This window comes from Leptodactylus fuscus, chromosome 8, assembly GCF_031893055.1.
Source record: "Leptodactylus fuscus isolate aLepFus1 chromosome 8, aLepFus1.hap2, whole genome shotgun sequence".
Taxonomy (NCBI): Eukaryota; Metazoa; Chordata; class Amphibia; order Anura; family Leptodactylidae; genus Leptodactylus; species Leptodactylus fuscus.
Window position 1 is genome coordinate 84,419,455 of NC_134272.1, and position 21,950 is coordinate 84,441,404.

General features: G+C 44.1%; 1 protein-coding gene across 1 annotated transcript in view; it reads left to right on the top strand.

Annotated features, from left to right (window-relative positions):
- The window catches only part of LRP1B (LDL receptor related protein 1B), a 1,094,775-nt gene that overhangs the window by 385,081 nt on the left and 687,744 nt on the right, over positions 1–21,950 (top strand). The window contains exon 3 of the mRNA XM_075284520.1: positions 10,724–10,852. Coding sequence (XP_075140621.1) covers positions 10,724–10,852 — 129 coding nt within the window. The remainder of the gene's footprint in view (positions 1–10,723; positions 10,853–21,950) is intronic.

Here is a 21,950-nt window from a genome sequence, read left to right on the forward strand (position 1 = left end):
CACAGAGATTTGTCACCAATGAAAAACTATTATACTATACAGGTTCTTCACACCCCAGAGTATAATAGATGGAGGCCCGGAGGAGGTGTAAAAAATATTCATACTTACCTTCTGTTACCTCTTTTGGGCTTCCTCATGGAGTTTGTCGCTCTGTCTCCAACTCTTTGGTAACATCATGTGGCCACTGAGGCGGAGCCTAGCTTAGTGTGCAGCAGGGTTCAGCGCATCTCTGATGCAGTAGAGCTGAGTGTGAAGCAAGGTTCACATCTCTGGTGTAGCAGTGCTGGCTGTGTGCTCAGCTCGGCTGCATCTCCGGAGTAGCAGTGCTGAGCGCACGGCCAGCACTGCTACATCTCGGAATAGGAATACATTGATCAGCGTTGATTGGCTGAATGGCATAGAGTACAGCATTCAGCCAATCAACGCTGGTTCTGCTGGAGGAGGCTGAGTCTAAGATCGGTCCACAGCAGTCTCCATCCTGATCTGATCTTACACTCCGCCTCCTCACATATGAGCCTCTGGCAGAACCAGCATTGATTGTTGTACTCTGTATGGCATTCGGCCAATCAACGCTGGTCAATGCATTCCTATGGGAAAAAGTCAGCTTGCGCATATCGCAAGCTGACAGGGATCCCGACCAGATAGAGCCCCAAAGAGCTGTTTGAGTAACATTCCCCCCCTAAATAAAGCTAATCCCTAGATAACCCTGCCTGTACATCTATCCCTGTCTCACAGTCACATAGTTCACAGTCTCATATGAACCGGATATTAAATCCACTATTCGTATAAATTGGAGGTCACCTGAATTAGCCAGCCATTTTACTTTTTCCAATTTTTTTTTCGATGCCTCCGTTGTCGTAGTTCCTGTCCCACCTCCCCTGCACAGTTATTGGTGCAAAAAAAGCGCCAGGGAAGGTGGGAGGGGATATGAATTTTTAGTGAGTTTGCCTCCTTGTGTTCAACTCGAATCGAACATCTCGAGCAGCCTGATATCTGATCGGACATGTACTCGAGCCAACGCTGTTCGCTCATCTCTAATAAGGACCTGTAGGGGGTTTACTTCCCCAAATCTCCCAGACAGGTTCCCTTTAAGAGTGATGTTAAATTTTGCTACCTCTGTATTCTGTTGCTGTCATCATTATTGAAGAATTTTTACATGATAATGGATATGCAAAATAATACATTAATCTATTTATCCAATGCTTACAGGGAAGGGGGGGGGGGGGGTGGAGGGGGCGAAATACCACAATGTACATCTCCATATAGCAATACCAGCGCCTACGAAATCAAGGTTACAGTGAATTAGGAGATCGGATGGGTCTCTGACTGAGAAAGGAAAAAGAATCATGAATAAATAATGATTTCATTTGCCTACTAACTGCTGTTCAAATAGCGATAATGTTCTGACAAAATATTGTGTTGGCATGAGGCGTAATAACCGGCTTTATTACAGAAATATTTACTTGTAAGAATGGAATTTATTAGGTGTGGTGTTTGGTATACGTTATATTCTATGAGCAGCTCTTTCCGGATCAGCCATAGTGACAGTGACAAGTCTGATGGATTTATTATGCTACATATTCACCTGTCGAAGATTCAATCATGCCCTAAACTGTACAGTTAGAAATTTTTCCCTAGCCCCCACCGTTCCTGAGCAATCAATGCAGTTAGTTTTGGTGCCTGATATGCTATTTTGTCTCTGTACTGTCAGGAGGGCGGAGTCAGGCAGGAGCAGACAAGGGGTGTGATTCTGAGCTCTGGCACTGGTTGCCTCTGACTTGAGATCTGAATCACACACCCTGCCTGACACCACCCACCTGATATTACAGAGCTTAAGTAGCACATCAAACGTCAAAACTACCTGCACTTGTTGCTTGGGAATGGTGGGGACTAGAGAGAAAATTTCAACTGGGCTGGAATCAGCAGAGTGAAGCCTATTAAGAGATGATAAGGACTAGAAACGGTTGTGGTGATGAAAGGTCCTCTTTAAGGAGACCTGCTACCCCATCCAACCCATATATATATATATATATATATATATATATATATATTTTAATGTAGATTGTGAGCCCCATATAGGGATCACAATTGTACATTTTTTTTGTCTTTGTAGAATGGGAGGAAATCCATGCAAACACGGGGAAAATATATAAACTCCTAGCAGATGTTGTTCCTGGCAAGATTCAAACCCAAGACTCCAGCGCTGCAAGGCCGCAGTGCTAACCACTGACTCAGCGTTCAACCCATATCAAGTTGTTGTCAGTTGGCCGCCTCCTCCAAAAATGCTGCCCTAGGTGGCCGCCCCATCTCGCATCGTTAGAGGTGCGGCCCTGATTGTTGTAATGCAGTTTGCAGCCTGTCCTGGGGGTTTTGCTGTAATGTTCAGACGCGCCCTCGCCTTTCCTCTTGGTTGGACATGCCGACCTATATTATGTGTCTCAACATGAACATGAGCATTTGGTGGTATGATATCACACAGCGATATGCTACCACAAAGTGAAATCCTATCTATCCTATACGTGCCTATGTGGCTCCATTATAGACCTTCAAGGGAGGTGTTACCATTCTGCTGCATCGTATTGAATTGGTTTCACGAGAAATTGAAATCCTTAAGCAAATCATCCTGAAACCCGGAGTCCTTGACGAAAACCACAAAAAGCTAACGGTAGACACATCTCTATTCAGCAGAAAGTTCCCTTAACTGCTCATTGATTTTAATTAACTACCTTCCCCATCGCTCCGCAGGCTCTTAGTCCCATCCTCTCCAAAATGTCTTCACAATACGGTAGAGGTCTGCCAGATAAGAAAAGGGTTAATGGACATTTTTGGATCTCTTTGCATTATTAGGCTCATAAATGTGAGCTAATGGCCTAATGTATTTAAATATTATTCATTAGAGTCTACAGAATTCATTTAATCTGTAGAGATGAGCGAACAGTGTTCTATCGAACACATGTTCGATCGGATATCAGGGTGTTCGCCATGTTCGAATCGAATCGAACACCACGTGGTAAAGTGCGCCAAAATTCGATTCCCCTCCCACCTTCCCTGGCGCCTTTTTTGCACCAATAACAGCGCAGGGGAGGTGGGACAGGAACTACGACACCGGGGGCATTGAAAAAAATTGGAAAAAGTCATTGGCTGCCGAAATCAGGTGACCTCCATTTTAGACGAATAGTGGATTTCAAATCCGGGTCATATGAGAATGTGAACTTTGTGACTATGAGACAGGGATAGCTGTACAGGCAGGGATAGCTAGGGATAACCTTTATTTAGGGGGGAATGTTATTAAAAATAACTTTTTGGGGCTCTATCGGGTGTGTAATTGTGATTTTTGTGAGATAAACTTTTTCCCATAGGGATGCATTGGCCAGCGCTGATTGGCCGAATTCCGTACTCTGGCCAATCAGTGCTGGCCAATGCATTCTATTAGCTTGATGAAGCAGAGTGTGCACAAGGGTTCAAGCGCACCCTCAGCTCTGATGTAGCAGAGCCGAGGCTGCACAAGGGTTCAAGCGCACCCTCGGCTCTGATGTAGGAGAGCCGAGGGTGCACTTGAACCCTTGTGCACCCTCAGCTCTGCTACATCAGAGCCGAGGGTGCGCTTGAACCCTTGTGCACACTCTGCTTCATCAAGCTAATAGAATGCATTGGCCAGCGCTGATTGGCCAATGTATTCTATTAGCCTGATGAAGTAGAGCTGAATGTGTGTGCTAAGCACACACATTCAGCTCTACTTCATCGGGCTAATAGAATGCATTGGCCAGCGCTGATTGGCCAGAGTACGGAACTCGACCAATCAGCGCTGGCTCTGCTGGAGGAGGCGGAGTCTAAGATCGCTCCACACCAGTCTCCATTCAGGTCCGACCTTAGACTCCGCCTCCTCCGGCAGAGCCAGCGCTGATTGGCCGAAGGCTGGCCAATGCATTCCTATGCGAATGCAGACTTAGCAGTGCTGAGTCAGTTTTGCTCAACTACACATCTGATGCACACTCGGCACTGCTACATCAGATGTAGCAATCTGATGTAGCAGAGCCGAGGGTGCACTAGAACCCCTGTGCAAACTCAGTTCACGCTAATAGAATGCATTGGCCAGCGCTGATTGGCCAATGCATTCTATTAGCCCGATGAAGTAGAGCTGAATGTGTGTGCTAAGCACACTCATTCAGCACTGCTTCATCACGCCAATACAATGCATTAGCCAGTGCTGATTGGCCAGAGTACGGAATTCGGCCAATCAGCGCTGGCTCTGCTGGAGGAGGCGGAGTCTAAGGTCGGACCTGAATGGAGACTGGTGTGGAGCGATCTTAGACTCCGCCTCCTCCAGCAGAGCCAGCGCTGATTGGTCGAGTTCCGTACTCTGGCCAATCAGCGCTGGCCAATGCATTCTATTAGCCCGATGAAGTAGAGCTGAATGTGTGTGCTTAGCACACACATTCAGCTCTACTTCATCAGGCTAATAGAATACATTGGCCAATCAGCGCTGGTCAATGCATTCTATTAGCTTGATGAAGCAGAGTGTGCACAAGGGTTCAAGCGCACCCTCGGCTCTGATGTAGCAGAGCTGAGGGTGCACAAGGGTTCAAGTGCACCCTCGGCTCTCCTACATCAGAGCCGAGGGTGCGCTTGAACCCTTGTGCAGCCTCAGCTCTGCTACATCAGAGCCGAGGGTGCGCTTGAACCCTTGTGCACACTCTGCTTCATCAAGCTAATAGAATGCATTGGCCAGCGCTGATTGGCCAGAGTACGGAATTCGGCCAATCAGCGCTGGCTCTGCTGGAGGAGGCGGAGTCTAAGATCGCTCCACACCAGTCTCCATTCAGGTCCGACCTTAGACTCCGCCTCCTCCAGCAGAGCCAGCGCTGATTGGCCGAATTCCGTACTCTGGCCAATCAGCACTGGCTAATGCATTGTATTGGCGTGATGAAGCAGTGCTGAATGTGTGTGCTTAGCACACACATTCAGCTCTACTTCATCGGGCTAATAGAATGCATTGGCCAATCAGCGCTGGCCAATGCATTCTATTAGCGTGAACTGAGTTTGCACAGGGGTTCTAGTGCACCCTCGGCTCTGCTACATCAGATTGCTACATCTGATGTAGCAGTGCCGAGTGTGCATCAGATGTGTAGTTGAGCAAAACTGACTCAGCACTGCTAAGTCTCTGCATTCGCATAGGAATGCATTGGCCAGCCTTCGGCCAATCAGCGCTGGCTCTGCCGGAGGAGGCGGAGTCTAAGGTCGGACCTGAATGGAGACTGGTGTGGAGCGATCTTAGACTCCGCCTCCTCCAGCAGAGCCAGCGCTGATTGGCCGAATTCCGTACTCTGGCCAATCAGCACTGGCTAATGCATTGTATTGGCGTGATGAAGCAGTGCTGAATGTGTGTGCTTAGCACACACATTCAGCTCTACTTCATCGGGCTAATAGAATGCATTGGCCAGCGCTGATTGGCCGAATTCCGTACTCTGGCCAATCAGCACTGGCTAATGCATTGTATTGGCGTGATGAAGCAGTGCTGAATGAGTGTGCTTAGCACACACATTCAGCTCTACTTCATCGGGCTAATAGAATGCATTGGCCAATCAGCGCTGGCCAATGCATTCTATTAGCGTGAACTAAGTTTGCACAGGGGTTCTAGTGCACCCTCGGCTCTTCTACATCAGATTGCTACATCTGATGTAGCAGTGCCGAGTGTGCATCAGATGTGTAGTTGAGCAAAACTGACTCAGCACTGCTAAGTCTGCATTCGCATAGGAATGCATTGGCCAGCCTTCGGCCAATCAGCGCTGGCTCTGCCGGAGGAGGCGGAGTCTAAGGTCGGACCTGAATGGAGACTGGTGTGGAGCTATCTTAGACTCCGCCTCCTCCAGCAGAGCCAGCGCTGATTGGTCGAGTTCCGTACTCTGGCCAATCAGCACTGGCCAATGCATTTCTATGGGGAAAAGTTAGCTTGCGAAAATCGCAAACTGACAGGGATTTCCATGAAATAAAGTGACTTTTATGCCCCCAGACATGCTTCCCCTGCTGTCCCAGTGTCATTCCAGGGTGTTGGTATCATTTCCTGGGGTGTCATAGTGGACTTGGTGACCCTCCAGACACGAATTTGGGTTTCCCCCTTAACGAGTTTATGTTCCCCATAGACTATAATGGGGTTCGAAACCCATTCGAACACTCGAACAGTGAGCGGCTGTTCGAATCGAATTTCGAACCTCGAACATTTTAGTGTTCGCTCATCTCTATTAATCTGATCTTAAACTATAAGAAGCGGAGATGCTGGCGGTAGGGGTGTCGATGAGTCCTTCTATCTTAAATACTGTGCTATTTTTTTCTTAATTACAGTCATTAATCACCATCATCTGATAATGGTGCATTGTGAATATAGGTAATATCCATAGGAAAGCTATAGCCTCAGAGAGGGAGCAGATTGGTGCGTGCGGAGCCCGGTGGTGGGGACTCGTAAAATGAAGAGGTGGTGAACGTTGCATTCTCTTTTCATGTGTACTAATAAAGTAGGTATTGCTGTGTTTAATTATAGATACTGACCTGACAGAGTGTAATTTACACCTCACTCATAGTCGCAAAACAAAGCCTTCATTTGCATCCAAAACCAGAGCCTTGTCGAGGATCTAATTTGCTAAATAAAGTTTAAATCTGTTTTTCCCGAGCTCTTGTATTTCAGTGCTAATTTATGCCTAGTACACATTAGCAAGCATGGTCTACCTGATCGAGGAGGGGGCGGCAATGGGGGGCGTTAAACGGAATGTATCGCTATTGGTTACATTTATTTATTAAATTGATTACTTTTTACCAATTTGTTTTTATTCTTCGATCAGAAATTTTTGAAATTCTATTTTCTGTACAGGATTACGGGGGCATGAAAAATCTAAAAAGAGACAGCGAGCGCCTATAGAGTGTAGTAACAACGGCCAAATAACGCCAATAACGGCCTGGCGTTGTTTTGTGTTACAACACCATATATGCTAGGGTTAAGCAATCGGGATTGGAAAAGATCGGATCCCGATCGGCGATGGAGCAAATTTCACAATCGTGATCGGCTGGAAAATGATTGGAAATTGGATTTTGAAATTGATCCTGAAATCTCAAGATTTGCTCAACCCTAGTGGTGGCAGCAGCTTCTTTCCCTTACGCTACCCAAGGCAGTGCGTACGTGAACAACAACGAGATCTCTCAAGGTTCTAGACCAATTTAGAAGGAAGGAACGGGATTGAGACGTGCACAAACCAAATGGTCCTCATAGAATTTCCAACACCTTTCTTGAATGCTAGGCACAACTCATTTTTGGTCCTGGGCCCTTTATCAAGTGCAATTGTAGCCGGCTTGTTGCCAAGCTCTATCCAATACAGGAGAGTAAAGGTGTTGGAAATTCTGTGAGGACCATTTGGTTTGTGCGCGCCTCAATCCTGTTCCTCCCTTCCCAATTGGTCCAGAACCTTGAGGGATCTCGCTGGTGATGATTACAGTGGGCGTCCATCCTGCTTCTGCTCCTTAACAGCATTTAGTGATGTGCTTTACAGCAGTCTCATGGCCATAGGCAGCAATAATCTCTAGCCAGTGTATTGAACTTAATCAGAGAGGGTAGAGAGGGGAGTAGATAAGCTCTGACATCACCTATTGAGAATGGTGGATACAATGTTACCTATATCACTATAGCACTTTTCCTAGGACAGCTGAGAAATTATCTTTACAAAACAGGACGTGTAAGCCTATTATTAGGCTTAGTGGTCAGAATGAAAACTGCAGGACTTTCTGAATTTTTTTTAAAGATAGAAATTGAGCTTGAAAATTTAAATAAACATGATAAAAAAATAAAAAAATATGTTTAATGATTTAATAAGCAACTCCTACTGATGATCAGACTTTATACTGAGACGTCGAGTATGTCTCATAACAGCGGCAGTGTCGTGACAAATTTACCTCTGCACCATCTGTAAGTACACTGGGAAGTGTCAGGCGCTCACTCCATTTCCTTCTGATAGTAGTTTTTTTTCCCTTGTGGACTTAATGAAACATGTTGTGGGATCTCGAGTAGTTGAAGACGTTACATGCCGAAGTCACTTACTCAGCACTGCTAAATCAGCATTTTCGACGAGAGACGGAAACCCAACAGAATGGCTATCATGGGAGTCTTAAAGGCAATAAACTTTCCCCCCCTTTAATTAGTGGTTTTTACATGGTTATGCACAAATTACACGTTAACCTTGATTCCTCCTGTCATCGCTCTATGTCTGTGGGGCCTGATTTACATTAACATCTGGATAAATATTTATTTAGCTATTTAGAGAGTTTTTATAAGCGGCAGATTGTATCTAGGTAAAGCTGACACTCTACGTGACATCACCATGATATTTTTTAACTGTAAAATTAGGAATATTTTTTTATTAACCTTTCAGTTTTTAATGTCCATCTTTGCAACCAACCATGTGAGTAGCTGCGATGCGTGTAACATAAACATAAAGCAACTTTGTATCGAAAATAAATCTTACGAATTACATTGTGTCTCCATGGTTCCAGACTACAAATAAACCCCCAGGTGTAGTCTGATGCTTGAGTAGTATTCTATTTCATCTGTCTCCTCCCCTCGCTAACACATAGATATGAATAGATAAAAATGGTCCTTGCGTTGGATAAGGAGGGCAAGAATCAGGACCAGGGGCTCCCAGTTCAACAGTGACAATATACAGTCCTATGAAAAAGTTTGGGCACCCCTATTAATCTTAATCATTTTTAGTTCTAAATATTTTGGTGTTTATAACAGCCATTTCAGTTTGATATATCTAATAACTGATGGACACAGTAATATTTCAGGATTGAAATGAGGTTTATTGTACTAACAGAAAATGTGCAATATGCATTAAGCCAAAATTTGACCAGTGCAAAAGTATGGGCACCTCAACAGAAAAGTGACATTAATATTTAGTAGATCCTCCTTTTGCAAAGATAACAGCCTCTAGTCTCTTCCTGTAGCTTTTAATCAGTTCCTGGATCTTGGATGAAGGGATTTTGGACCATTCCTCTTTACAAAACAATTCCAGTTCAGTTAAGTTTGATGGTTGCCGAGCATGGACAGCCCGCTCTCAAATGATCTGAAAACAAAGATTGTTCAACATAGTTGTTCAGGGGAAGGATACAAAACGTTGTCTCAGAGATTTAACCTGTCAGTTTCCACTGTGAGGAACATAGTAAGGAAATGGAAGAGCACAGGGACAGTTCTTGTTAAGCCCAGAAGTGGCAGGCCAAGAAAAATATCAGAAAGGCAGAGAAGAAGAATGGTGAGAACAGTCAAGGACAATCCACAGACCACCTCCAAAGAGCTGCAGCATCATCTTGCTGCAGATGGTGTCACTGTGCATTGGTCAACTATACAGCGCACTTTGCACAAGGAGAAGCTGTATGGGAGAGTGATGAGAAAGAAGCCGTTTCTGCACGTACGCCACAAATAGAGTAGCCTGAGGTATGAAAAAGCACATTTGGACAAGGCAGCTTCATTTTGGAAGAAGGTCCTGTGGACTGATGAAACAAAGATTGAGTTGTTTGGTCATACAAAAAGGCGTTATGCAAGGTGTCCAAAAGAAACAGCATTCCAAGAAAAACACTTGCTACCCACTGTAAAATTTGGTGGAGGTTCCATCATGCTTTGGGCCTGTGTGGCCAATGCCGGCACCGGGAATCTTGTTAAAGTTGAGGGTCGCATGGATTCCACTCAGTATCAGCAGATTCTTCAGAATAATGTTCAAGAATCAGTGACGAAGTTGAAGTTACGCCGGGGATGGATATTTCAGCAAGACAATGATCCAAAACACTGCTCCAAATCCTCAGGCATTCATGCAGAGGAACAATTACAATGTTCTGGAATGGCCATCCCAGTCCCCAGACCTGAATATCATTGAACATCTGTGGGATGATTTGAAGCGGGCTGTCCATGCTCGGCGACCATCTAACTTAACTGAACTGGAATTGTTTTGTAAAGAGGAATGGTCCAAAATACCTTTATCCAGGATCCAGGAACTGATTAAAAGCTACAGGAAGCGACTAGAGGCTGTTATCTTTGCAAAAGGAGGATCTACTAAATATTTATGTCACTTTTCTGTTAAGGTGCCCATACTTTTGCACCGGTCAAATTTTGGTTTAATGCATATTGCACATTTTCTGTTTGTACAATAAACCTCATTTCAATCCTGAAATATTACTGTGTCCATCAGTTATTAGATATATCAAACTGAAATGGTTGCTGCAAACACCAAAATATTTAGAACTAAAAATGATTAAGATTAATAGGGGTGCCCAAACTTTTTCATAGGACTGTATATTCTTTGTACAGCCAGCATACAAAGCTTAGATGCCAGTAATCTTATAATAATACATATGTGTCTTCTTGGTTGGATATGTGTTTCTGCATGACGACCCCATTGGGAAGCGGTTTGGGCGTTCCAGTCTTTCAAGGCATTGTATTTCTCATTGGACTCTGCTGTAATAGGGCTGTGCAATAACTTTAATTAAATGAGTTGTCCAAGATTACAAAAATATATCTGCTTTCTTCCAAAAATGGTGCCCTATTGGTCCACAGGCTATGGGCGCTGTTTCAGGAAGAAGGCAACCATAATACTTTGGGTTTGTCTTTAAGTCCTGGACAAGCCTTTTACCTCCATGTACCTTCCCTAGACATCTGTATCTATAACTGCCTCTATGTCTGTTTGTGTTTCAGGTACAGTATATAAGTGCCCCTCAAACCATATACTTTGCATTGGATCCAAAACATGCATCCATTTGTCAAAGCTTTGCAATGGAGTGTTCGACTGCACTGATGGATACGATGAAGGGGTGCACTGCCGGGGTAAGTTGGAATGGAATGAAAAAACTAAAGTGACAAAAAGTTGCATAACTATTATCTTTTCCACAATGTTGTATTGTTTCTTTACTAATGTTGTATTGTTTCTGACCTGACATTTTCAATAGACGGTACCCAGAAGGGATTAAGTATGTATGTATGTATGTATGTATGTATGTATGTGGACCTATCTGTGATGTGTTTTCTTACAGACTACCAACTAAAAAGTAAATTGGTTCCACAGCTTATGCTGGGTTCACATCAGCGTCTGGACTTCGTTATCAGGTTTCCGACAAAATCCCTCGACACGTTAGGTTTGGCCAAGTAAGACTGTGTTCTCTTTGAGTAGATGGAAATAAGAAGCTTCTCTTTAAGACAACGGGTTTGGGGTATTGAATTCTGCAAACCTGATGCTTCTTTTTGCCAACAATTGCCATTGGTGCAGAGTAGGGAGATCCCCCATACATAGTAAATAGTCAACTGTTATTACCAAAATCGCTGCGATTGTTCAACGCTTGTCTAACGTATACGGCCACCTGGTTATCCATTATTATACGTGCCAGTCAAAACTCCAGCTTTGCATTGGATTATTCCATGTCTTTTGTGACATTGTCAATTTTGGGAGAGTTTGTGTCCAGGGATCTAAGTTATAATCCAATATCTAGAAATTCTTAATTTTTGGTAACTCTATGCATTGGTGTATGTACTGGATTAGCAGATATATAGGAGATGCTATAGGGCCCAGCAGCCAGAGGATGTATCTCCACTTTGAGGTAGTTGGGTGGTGGAAGAGGAGAGTCCAGGAGAATAACAATGTATATATAGTAGCACATGTGTGATGTGCCGCTTCATTGTGGTGTTTTATTTTTGAGGGTGTTGGTTTATATATTGGTCTTCTATATCGCCATACATGTTGTTTTATACTGTTATATGGTTTATTGTTATGTATTATTCCTTATAATAAAAGAGATACAGGAGACAATGTACGAATGCAGAATACTAGGAATATAGTCATTGAGTTTATCAGTCAAATTTACATTCCCAATCTATGTTAATTTGATAAATGCTGTGTTTTATTGTGTGCTTTGGGGTCTACCGCAATCATATAGGCGGTGGGACTTAAAGGGGGTTGTATAAGTTTATAGTATACGTTGTAGATTGGTGTGATAAGATCTGTTGGGCGCCAATTGATCTCAAGACAGTGTTAACCTGTACTCCCACCAAATGGGCCAGCGTAAGAGAAGTCAATAGTGGCTGAAGGCCTAAAAAAATGACTAAGATTCCAAGAATAACTTGTTTTAAGAAAATGTAGTCAAAACATAGATTATGGGTTCTTGTACATTATGATGTAATGTATGGTTTTACCAAATTTGATTAAAATATGATCATTAGCCTTGCCTAGAGATGACCAAAATAGTTTAGAACAAAACAAAATTGTCAGGGTTCACCTTGGATAGATCCACAAAAGTTGATTATTATACTCTGGGGTCTTTGCAGACCACCCAACATGACTACAGAGACCCAATCAAAAGCCTCAATGGTGACCCTAGGGTGTGTGACATGAGCCAGGCCTCAGAAGAGGATATGGATAGGAGCAGAGACAAGGTGGGGATCCCTGTTATGCTTATGGACCTCCATTTATTATACCCTGGTGTCTCAAGAGACTTCAGAATATAATATTGTTTCATGGGCGACCATGGCAAAGTTTTAGGTTAGCGCTGAGCCTACGATTTTTGTATCCAGTTCAGATCTATAACTGGATACAAATTGAAACAAATTTTCTCAGCGACTCTGATGAAGATTTCTTTTCCCATTGCTAGTTTTCCAGGCTTCCAACAAGTGGGACATAATGTCTGGCCGTCTTATAAAGTTCAAAAACTTCATTGCTAAGCATAAAACCCCCTCAGTCCCAGCAGTGATCCAGATACAAGTAACCTCACACGCTGCTCCTTCAGTTATATTTTCCTCTACCAGATTGGCTTTGTAGCTTTTCATGAAGTCATAATGTTCTGGAAGCCTTTGACTCCTGTTCTGAGCTTCTTGTAATACAATAAGATTGTTTCTATGGGCGTCATGCAGAAAGCAGAGGATAATTATACTACACCTAATACAGAATATTCTCGATCGATACAATTACCTTGCAGAAGGTCTTTTCATTCCAAGAACTGGGCAGTTAGCACCGGGTCATCAGCTGCCATTAGAACAAAGTAGATTTCACGGCAATCCCCGGACTCATTTGATTGCCATTTATTTGTCAGAAAACCTCGTCTTACCTTCCCACAACTAATTAGTAAAGTAGAACTTAATGTGATGTATTCTATGGCATTATTACTGCAAGAAAACTGTTGTGAGAAGTAAGTGTGGGAAGCAGCGGTGCAAAGCGGCATGTCATTTATTATACAAGTACAAAGGAACGGATCTGCTATCCAGAGTCTATGGAAAACTGTAATGTGTGAACAGTGGCGCTCCAGCTGTTGTAGAACTACTACTCCCAACATCCTAGCATTGTACAACTACACCTTTCTGATAGGACTACTGCTGTTAGTCGGGGCGGGGGGCTTTCCTGCCAAATTATACTGATGACTTATGCTTAGGATAGGTCATCAAGGTCTGACACCTGGGACCTCCGCTGATCAGCTGTTCTTAGCCACTATACAGAAAACAGAGCTGAGTTCTCCATGTGGTAGCCATGCTGATTGACAAGTGAACAGGAGTTTGGTTGCAGTAACCCAGCATGGCCACTAAATGGTGTATAGAGCTGTCTGCTTCCCATTCTTTTCACCTTATAGTGTCTGCTGACTGGTGGAGGTTCCAGATGTCAGACCCCTCCCTCCACACACCTTTCTGATATTGATGACCTATATGAAAGTCATCATATCATTTGCCTAGAAAACACCCTTTAATATGACAAATGTAGCAGCCGTCATCTCTTGTTGTCAGACAAATAAAGCAGGACCTATAGAGCCGTGGTTAACCTTGTATAAATAGCCAATATGGAACTACAACGCCCAGTGTGGTCTTCAGTCTCTGCTTGCTTGTCAGATACAAGTGTATCAAATGCTCCGATATAGAGTACAGGGTCAACTTATAGGGGGGTTCTTAAAGGGGTGGTCAAACTAATTTTTAATTAATGACCCAAATAAGAGATGAGTGGGGGTCTGACAACAAGGACCCCTCCCTCCCTTACCTGATCAGCTTCTACTCATACAAGTGTCGTGACATCTGCTCTGTTTACATTGTACAGTGTCTGATACGTATTAGTCATGTAATGTACTCACAGCCTTGTCCCATAAAATTATGTAGGATGAAATTGTAATGACATCACAGGGTCGCTACAAAACAGACATCATGCAATATAAACAGTAAAGAGGTCACGGGTCTCATATAAGTTCCATGGCCCCTTCAAACAGTTGATGGGTGGGGTCTATATTGTTGGATCTCTCACTGATCTCTTATTAATGTGTGGGTCCTCAATATCAGATTAGTGAGGATCCAACAGCTGTTACCCTCATACTGTAGATCTCAGCAGTTGATACACAGAGAATGGAGAAGGAGGCAGACAGTGCCATCTCTGCATAGTGGCCAGACCTGGTACTGCAGATCAGCTACTATACATAGTTTAACCCACTCCCTGCAAGGTGCCGCCTAAGGCGAGTCCTAGTCCTACTTACTGTACAACCATGCAACTATCCAGATATTTTGCAACAAAAACTTCCTGCTACTGTAGAACTGCAACTCCCATCATGCTCTACAGCAGCAAAGCTGCAGTTTGTCCTGATGATTATATAGCAATTGTAAAACTAAACCACCCAGCAGGCACTGACAGCTATCCAACAATTGTGACATCTAAACTCAGCAAGCATTATCAGCAGTTACACAACTACAAGTCTCTACAAGCTCTGATAACTTGTGAAACCACTTCTGTCAGGGCATGCTGGGAGTTGTAGTTTCTAAACTGGAGAGCTAAAGACGTCTGATACAGATCATGTCTATGCAAAGGAGTTAGCGTTCGATCACTTGTTTAAAGGCGCCAGGCTTCGAGAACATCAATGCATGGATTTAGGAATCAATTGATAATTTGCTGCTATTTACTTGCATTGCAAAGATCAATGTCTGGAATTTGTGATTCCGTTTCAGTGGATCAAATGGAAGACTTGGCAGTCAATGAGCCCATTGTATTCTAATGGCCGTGGAAATGTTGCATCAGATAAGTCAGTCCATTGATCATTCCCTTGTGTCTTTATTCCTGACTGTAGGACTAATCATAGCTGCCGAGGTGGCAACTGTATCTCTAAGGTAGGACATCAGCGCTCTTACAGGGTTTTGTAGAGTCCCAGGGGGTGTGACTAAGGGTTACATGGCAGGACGTCAGCGCTTTTATAATATAATGTAGAGTCCCAAGGGGTGCGATGCCAAGAGGCTGTGAAACAAGAGAGGAGGACCTGAGGATAATAATGACACATGAGTGAACCTTCAAAAATCTTGGTAGGGCTGAACCCAAAATGTATAGAAAATTTGTATCGAAGTTGGCTTATTACGAATTGATTTGCAACAAAATCTTTCACAGAATGCAATTTGAAACATAGACAATAGGCGACAACAAATAGACAGGGGACAAGTCCCTGTTCAGGCGCCAAGCAAACACATAGACAAAAACAAGCAAAGAAATAGATACATATAACATATCAGTTTGTGATACAATGTCATAAAATAGTATTGTCTTAAAACGTTATGGTTCACATATTAGTATATGTCCAGCCAAGATGAAAATACAAAAGTATCACTGAAAACACATATTGTAATCTACCGTAATAGTGTCAGCTGCCCTCGTACCTTGTTCTGCAAAACTCCAGGGACATTGGCTTTATGTAGGTGAGTGATATTAGTAATGTTTTATATCAACCGGCTTAAACTTTACATTTAATGACCTTCAAAGGGAATTGTTACAGTGTTGGTTGTATATCCTCAGACACAGCCCAGGCAGATACAATGTAGCGATTCTGCTTCCATTAATGGAATCTGGCCTGATACTTTCTTATTTCTATCCAATAGATGCGGCCCTGGGAAATCTGGAATTGATGTTTCTCATAGCATTAGCACCTACTTATTCTGCTGTGTAGTAAAATTGGTTTCTGAAAGAGTAATTCTATAGAAGTCGTATCTTTTAAAAAGAGGGAGCAGTTTGGCGGCATTTACCAGTTCCCTTTGTACAGCTGGATGATATATGATATTTACCTACAATTCCATGCAAAAGCCTGAATGAGTTTTACCAAACAACAAATTCAGCCCTGCTACATCTGAGCGTAGACACAAAAGCATCCGTTTAACCATTAGGGGTTTAGTTCTGTGGATATGGAAATCTCCTGGGTTTCAGATTATACAGTGTGGATTTGCAAAGTTGTTGCTATAGAAGTGTTAGGCTGAGTCCCCTTCTTGCGGAAACACAAATTTTTTTTTGTTGCAGATTTTTCAATGTTTTTTTTGAGCCATAGCCAAGAATGGTTACTAAACAAATGGGAAATATATAGGAAGTTCTTATACTTGTAGAGGTGCAGCACGCGCTCCCAATATACTAAAATCTTCTACTGATATGAGCGGGGTCCAGGTGTCAGACCCCACAGATCACATACGGATGATCTATCCTGTAAAGAGGTCATCAGCATGCAAACTTAGGGCTGGAAAACCCCTTTAAGGCTGTATTCACACAGAGTAACGCCAGGCGTTTTTTGTGTGTTTATTGCACATAGCGCCGCGTTAACGCCGCGTAACGCCTCGTATACGCCGCGTTAACGCCGGTCAACGCCACCGCAAAATAGCGCCGCGTTAACGCCGCGTATACGCGGCGTTAACGCGGCGCTACGCGGTGTTAACGCGGCGCTATGTGCAAAAAGCACACAAAAAACGCCTGGCGTTACTCTGTGTGAATACAGCCTAATGCTCCATTGCTCTCACACACTTACTGACACACTGTGCAACCATTTTCCTTAAAGGGTATGACTACTGTAACAACCATTTGCATCATTTCTACATCTAAAATAGAAAAACAACTTTGCAGATTGGTTTAGTTACACACTTTCTCCTGTTTCAGGAGCCGTATGGGTCTGTATTGGTTTAGATTACAATCACTGCCTGTGTAGTCAGATGTTACCAATAAACTATTTCGCTCCCTCTGCCTTCTCTTCTTATTAGTCTATATAGACCAGCAATGGGGGATATACATGTGGAAACAGTAACACATGACTGTAGGTGAGACTATAGAAAGGTTTATTTGTAATAGTCAAGAAATAAGACAGATATAACAGTATAGGTGTAGTAGAGGTAAAGTGATTTTTAATCAACTTGCTTCATTTTTATTTTCCAAGAGCTTATAATCTATAAGGAAATAGGGACCATCTTGTAATAAATAAGGTCATATAACTGAAGCTGTATATAAGTGCAGGGAATACAGGGTAACCTCTAGACAGAGGGGTCATATTGTGAAGGAAGAGAAGGAAAGAAATGCTAGCTTATATTAAGGACATGTAGAGCAATGTGAATGGGCCATGTGATAAACCTGCCTAAAATGATGTGACTTTAGGGAATGCGGTTGTAGTCAGGTGTTAATCGGGTTGTTTCAGATAAAGCATTCCAGAGCACCAATGCAGCTTGAGAAAAGTCTTGGAGACAGAAGTGGGGTGTTTGGATAACAGAGGATACAAGTCTAAGGAATGGAAGGAGGAGATATAGGGAGGTGCAGAGGTATGGAGGGAGGAGATGTAGGGAGGAGCAGAGGAATGGAGGGAGGAGATGTAGGGAGGAGTAGATGTATGGAGGGAGGAGATGTAGGGAGGAGTAGATGTATGGAGGGAGGAGATGTAGGGAGGAGTAGAGGTATAGAGGGAGGAGATGAAGGGAGGTACAGAGGTATGGAGGGAGGAGATGTAGGGAGGAGTAGAGGTATGGAGGGAGGAGATGTAGGGAGGAGCAGAGGTATGGAGGGAGGAGATGTAGGGAGGAGTAGAGGTATGGAGGGAGGAGATGTAGGGAGGAGTAGAGGTATGGAGGGAGGAGATGTAGGGAGGAGCAGAGGTATGGAGAGAGGAGATGTAGGGAGGAGCAGAGGTATGGAGGGAGGAGATGTAGGGAGGAGTAGAGGTATGGAGGGAGGAGATGTAGGGAGGAGCAGAGGTATGGAGAGAGGAGATGTAGGGAGGAGCAGAGGTATGGAGGGAGGAGATGTAGGGAGGAGTAGAGGTATGGAGGGAGGAGATGTAGGGAGGAGCAGAGGTATGGAGGGAGGAGATGTAGGGAGGAGTAGAGGTATGGAGGGAGGAGATGTAGGGAGGAGTAGAGGTATGGAGGGAGGAGATGTAGGGAGGAGCAGAGGTATGGAGGGAGGAGATGTAGGGAGGAGTAGAGGTATGGAGGGAGGAGATGTAGGGAGGAGTAGAGGTATGGAGGGAGGAGATGTAGGGAGGAGCAGAGGTATGGAGGGAGGAGATGTAAGGAGGAATAGAGGTATGGAGGGAGGAGATGTAGGGAGGAGTAGAGGTATGGAGGGAGGAGATGTAGGGAGGAGCAGAGGTATGGAGGGAGGAGATGTAGGGAGGAGTAGAGGTATGGAGGGAGGAGATGTAGGGAGGAGTAGAGGTATGGAGGGAGGAGATGTAGGGAGGAGTAGAGGTATGGAGGGAGGAGATGTAGGGAGGAGTAGAGGTATGGAGGGAGGAGATGTAGGGAGGAGCAGAGGTATGGAGGGAGGAGATGTAGGGAGGAGTAGAGGTATGGAGGGAGGAGATGTAGGGAGGAGTAGAGGTATGGAGGGAGGAGATGTAGGGAGGAGCAGAGGTATGGAGAGAGGAGATGTAGGGAGGAGCAGAGGTATGGAGGGAGGAGATGTAGGGAGGAGTAGAGGTATGGAGGGAGGAGATGTAGGGAGGAGTAGAGGTAAGGAGGGAGGAGATGTAGGGAGGAGCAGAGATATGGAGGGAGGAGATGTAGGGAAGTGCAGAACTTTGGAGAGATTTATGGGGGAGTGTGATAATGTTATATTATATGTTGGATGACCAACCAGTGCAGTGACTGACACAAGGTAGATCAGGGATGAACCTGCCCCTTTCGCCGCCCGAGGCGAACTACAGAAAGCCTCCCCCCCCCCAGCCGGGCGTGGATGAGCGGAGGGGTGTGTCGAATTGTAGGGGGTGGGGCTTAGCGCCGTTCGCTGGCAGAGAGCAGGCACAGAGAGGGCCTACTCTCTGCCTGAGCATGAGGGGAGGCTGCTGGAGCAGCGCTGCTCCGGTGGCCTCCCCAAACCACCGCTCGGTGCTAAGCCAGTCCAGGACAGCTTGTCCTGGACTGGCTTAGGTTAGCAAAAATGCCGCCCTCCCTGGGGCCCTGGCATAGCACCGCCTAAAGCGCTTGCTTCAGGTCGCCTCATGGGAGGTGCGGCGCTGAGGTAGATGCATCTGTGCACCGGTATGACCAAGAGATGAATCAAGTGACCACATTCAGGGCAGATTGTAGAGTTTAATAAGAAGAAAATTAATTAGAATAGAATTACAATAGTCAAGATGAGACAGAATCAGAGAGACAATGAGGGGTTTTGATGCTTCTATAAGAAAAAAAATGACTAGAGATGTTTTTGAGGTACAGGGGACAAGAGCGTGCAAGTGACTGAATATGTGGGGTGAAGGAGAGATCCAAGTCTAATACAACCTCGAGACAGGGGACATGCTGCTTCATTGTTACAATAAGACCACAGGCAGAAATGGAGATATTGCAAGGAAAACCTTAAGTATCCCTTTAACAGCTCAATGGAAATTCTAAAATTCACAGAATTGCTGCATTGGAGGACAGTCGAGAAAATGTTGCATCTATTTACTGACATACATTTTTTTTTTAATTACTGACAGATGGAGAATGATGTCCATTGGCTTCTCTAACCCAGTGTCACAATTCTTTCCTGCGTTCATTGTAAACTAGCTTTGTCATGGGGATGATACACGTTTACACACATCCATTTATCCCTTACTAACATATAAAGCTTTCTCTGCCTTTTTATTGCCCGTCAGTAAATACATTGACGAAAAGCATTCTGCTCATGTCTGCAGCTTTGCTCAATGTCTGCTTATTTGTGTTGAGGCCATTTCAGTTTTCTCGTAACGTGACAGATGGACGGGCAGATCGTCGGCTCTTAGATTTCCAGACGTACCGAGAACAGACCCACATATCTTTATGGCCACCTACGACCTCTATGGGGATGCACGAGGCGTCTTGTCCTCTTTCCTTAAGAACCTTAGCTCTGCACCGTCCAATAGTTCCTGTTATGAGTTTATAAATAGTTAAAAAGATCATACCGTCTAACATCTCAATTTAGGAACACACTGCATACAGCACAACCAGTGCAGAATCTGGAGCCAAAACTGCTCCGGCCATATGTTAAATAATAAATTGCTGCCAAGTTGTAACGCTCGCAGACTAAAGTGACAATGTATCATCGTGCGCATTTTATGCTTATATTTCATAGAGATACTTTTTTTTTTTTTTTTCTGTTTAGAAACTCCTGTAAAGTTATTACAGAATCTGAAATATTGAAGCACTATATTCTGGAAAGTAATAACTGTATTATGCATCAATGCAAAGCTATTCAGAATGGCAATTGCTTGAAATATAGTGCATTAGTCAATGCAATAAAGAATACCTCCAAGCCGTCCCCGGGTTTTAAAGGATCGTTTGTGTGCCCATACATGTTCCTAATTATGTCACTTAACATTCATTATTCAATATGAAGCGGGCCGGGGTCAAACAGGTTTAGTAAAAGGAATGGGTTTTATAATGCTGAATGAGTTACTAAAACGAGGATAGAAGGAAAAATTCATTTTTCACGCGGCCTGTGCCAGATGGTACAGTGCCCTCTACGTAAGTAGCTTTGAAGTGGAGCCACTTATCTAGATCAGAGAATGGCTGCAGAGGACAAATCACGGGGTGATAATCTGGAATGTTTTTGTTCGGCAGAGTAAAGGCGCCCATTCAATAAACTTTAGATGATGGCAATTTCTGCAGCAGCGGGTGATCTTCTTATAGGAGTGAAGGTTTCTGTACACACCCCAAATGGAAAGCATCAGAAGAATGAAGGACATGTTGGATTTCGATATGTCAGGTTATTTTGGAGAGGAGCCAGAGGGCTCTCATCCCATAGTTGCACATGTATAAGTAGCTAGAGATGAGTGAACAGCACGCTCCCATAGAAATGAATGGAAGCACCTGTGACGCCGGCAAAGTCAGCGTCACAGGTGCTTCCATTCATTTCTATGAGAGCGTGCTGTTCGGATCGGCTGAACCAAAAAGTGTTCGCTCATCTCTATAGGTAGCAATTAGGGTTGAGCCGATCTTGAGATTTCAGGATCGTTTTTAAAATCCGATTTTCGATCATTTTCCAGCCAATCCCAATCGTGAAATTTGTTTAATTGCCGATCGTGAGCCTGATCGATCAACCCTACCTGGAATGTTACTGCCCCCTGTCCTTTGTGATCGCCCCTAGGCTGAATGCTGATCCCCTGTCCCTGTGCCGGCTGCAGTTGTACGTCTTGCTCCGGGACCTCTAGGAGAAACACTGAATGCTGCGTTATTGATCGGTGCCCGGTGAGGTCTCCGGGGAGCCGCTGCTATAAAGAGCAGAGTGCCACGTCTGCCATCAGTGATATTGGTGCACACCGCCTCCACTTATTAACCCAGCATTTAGCAGCGCGCCCTTCCCCAGGAGCAACTACACTCCAGCCCTGGAATAAATCATGCACTGCGATAATCCTGTTAAAAAAACGCAACTTGTTCCTGAGTTGCCCATAGCTAACATGGTGCCTGAGTTTCAGGCATCATGTTACTTTTTCCCACAATGCTTGGCCAGTAGCTAAGCATTGTGGGAACTAAATCCCCGCCTAAAAAGAATGGGATCGGAATTCCGATCGCGATCGTGAAATTTGCTCGGAATCCGAACTTTTCCGAACCCAATTGCTCAACGCTAGTAGCAAAGGCCGAACCTTGTAAAAATTCATAAGGTTTCCAAAAAAGTTTTGGTTCAGTCTGAAACAAAAGTGTTACTGTCATACTAATAAGGTAATAAACAGAG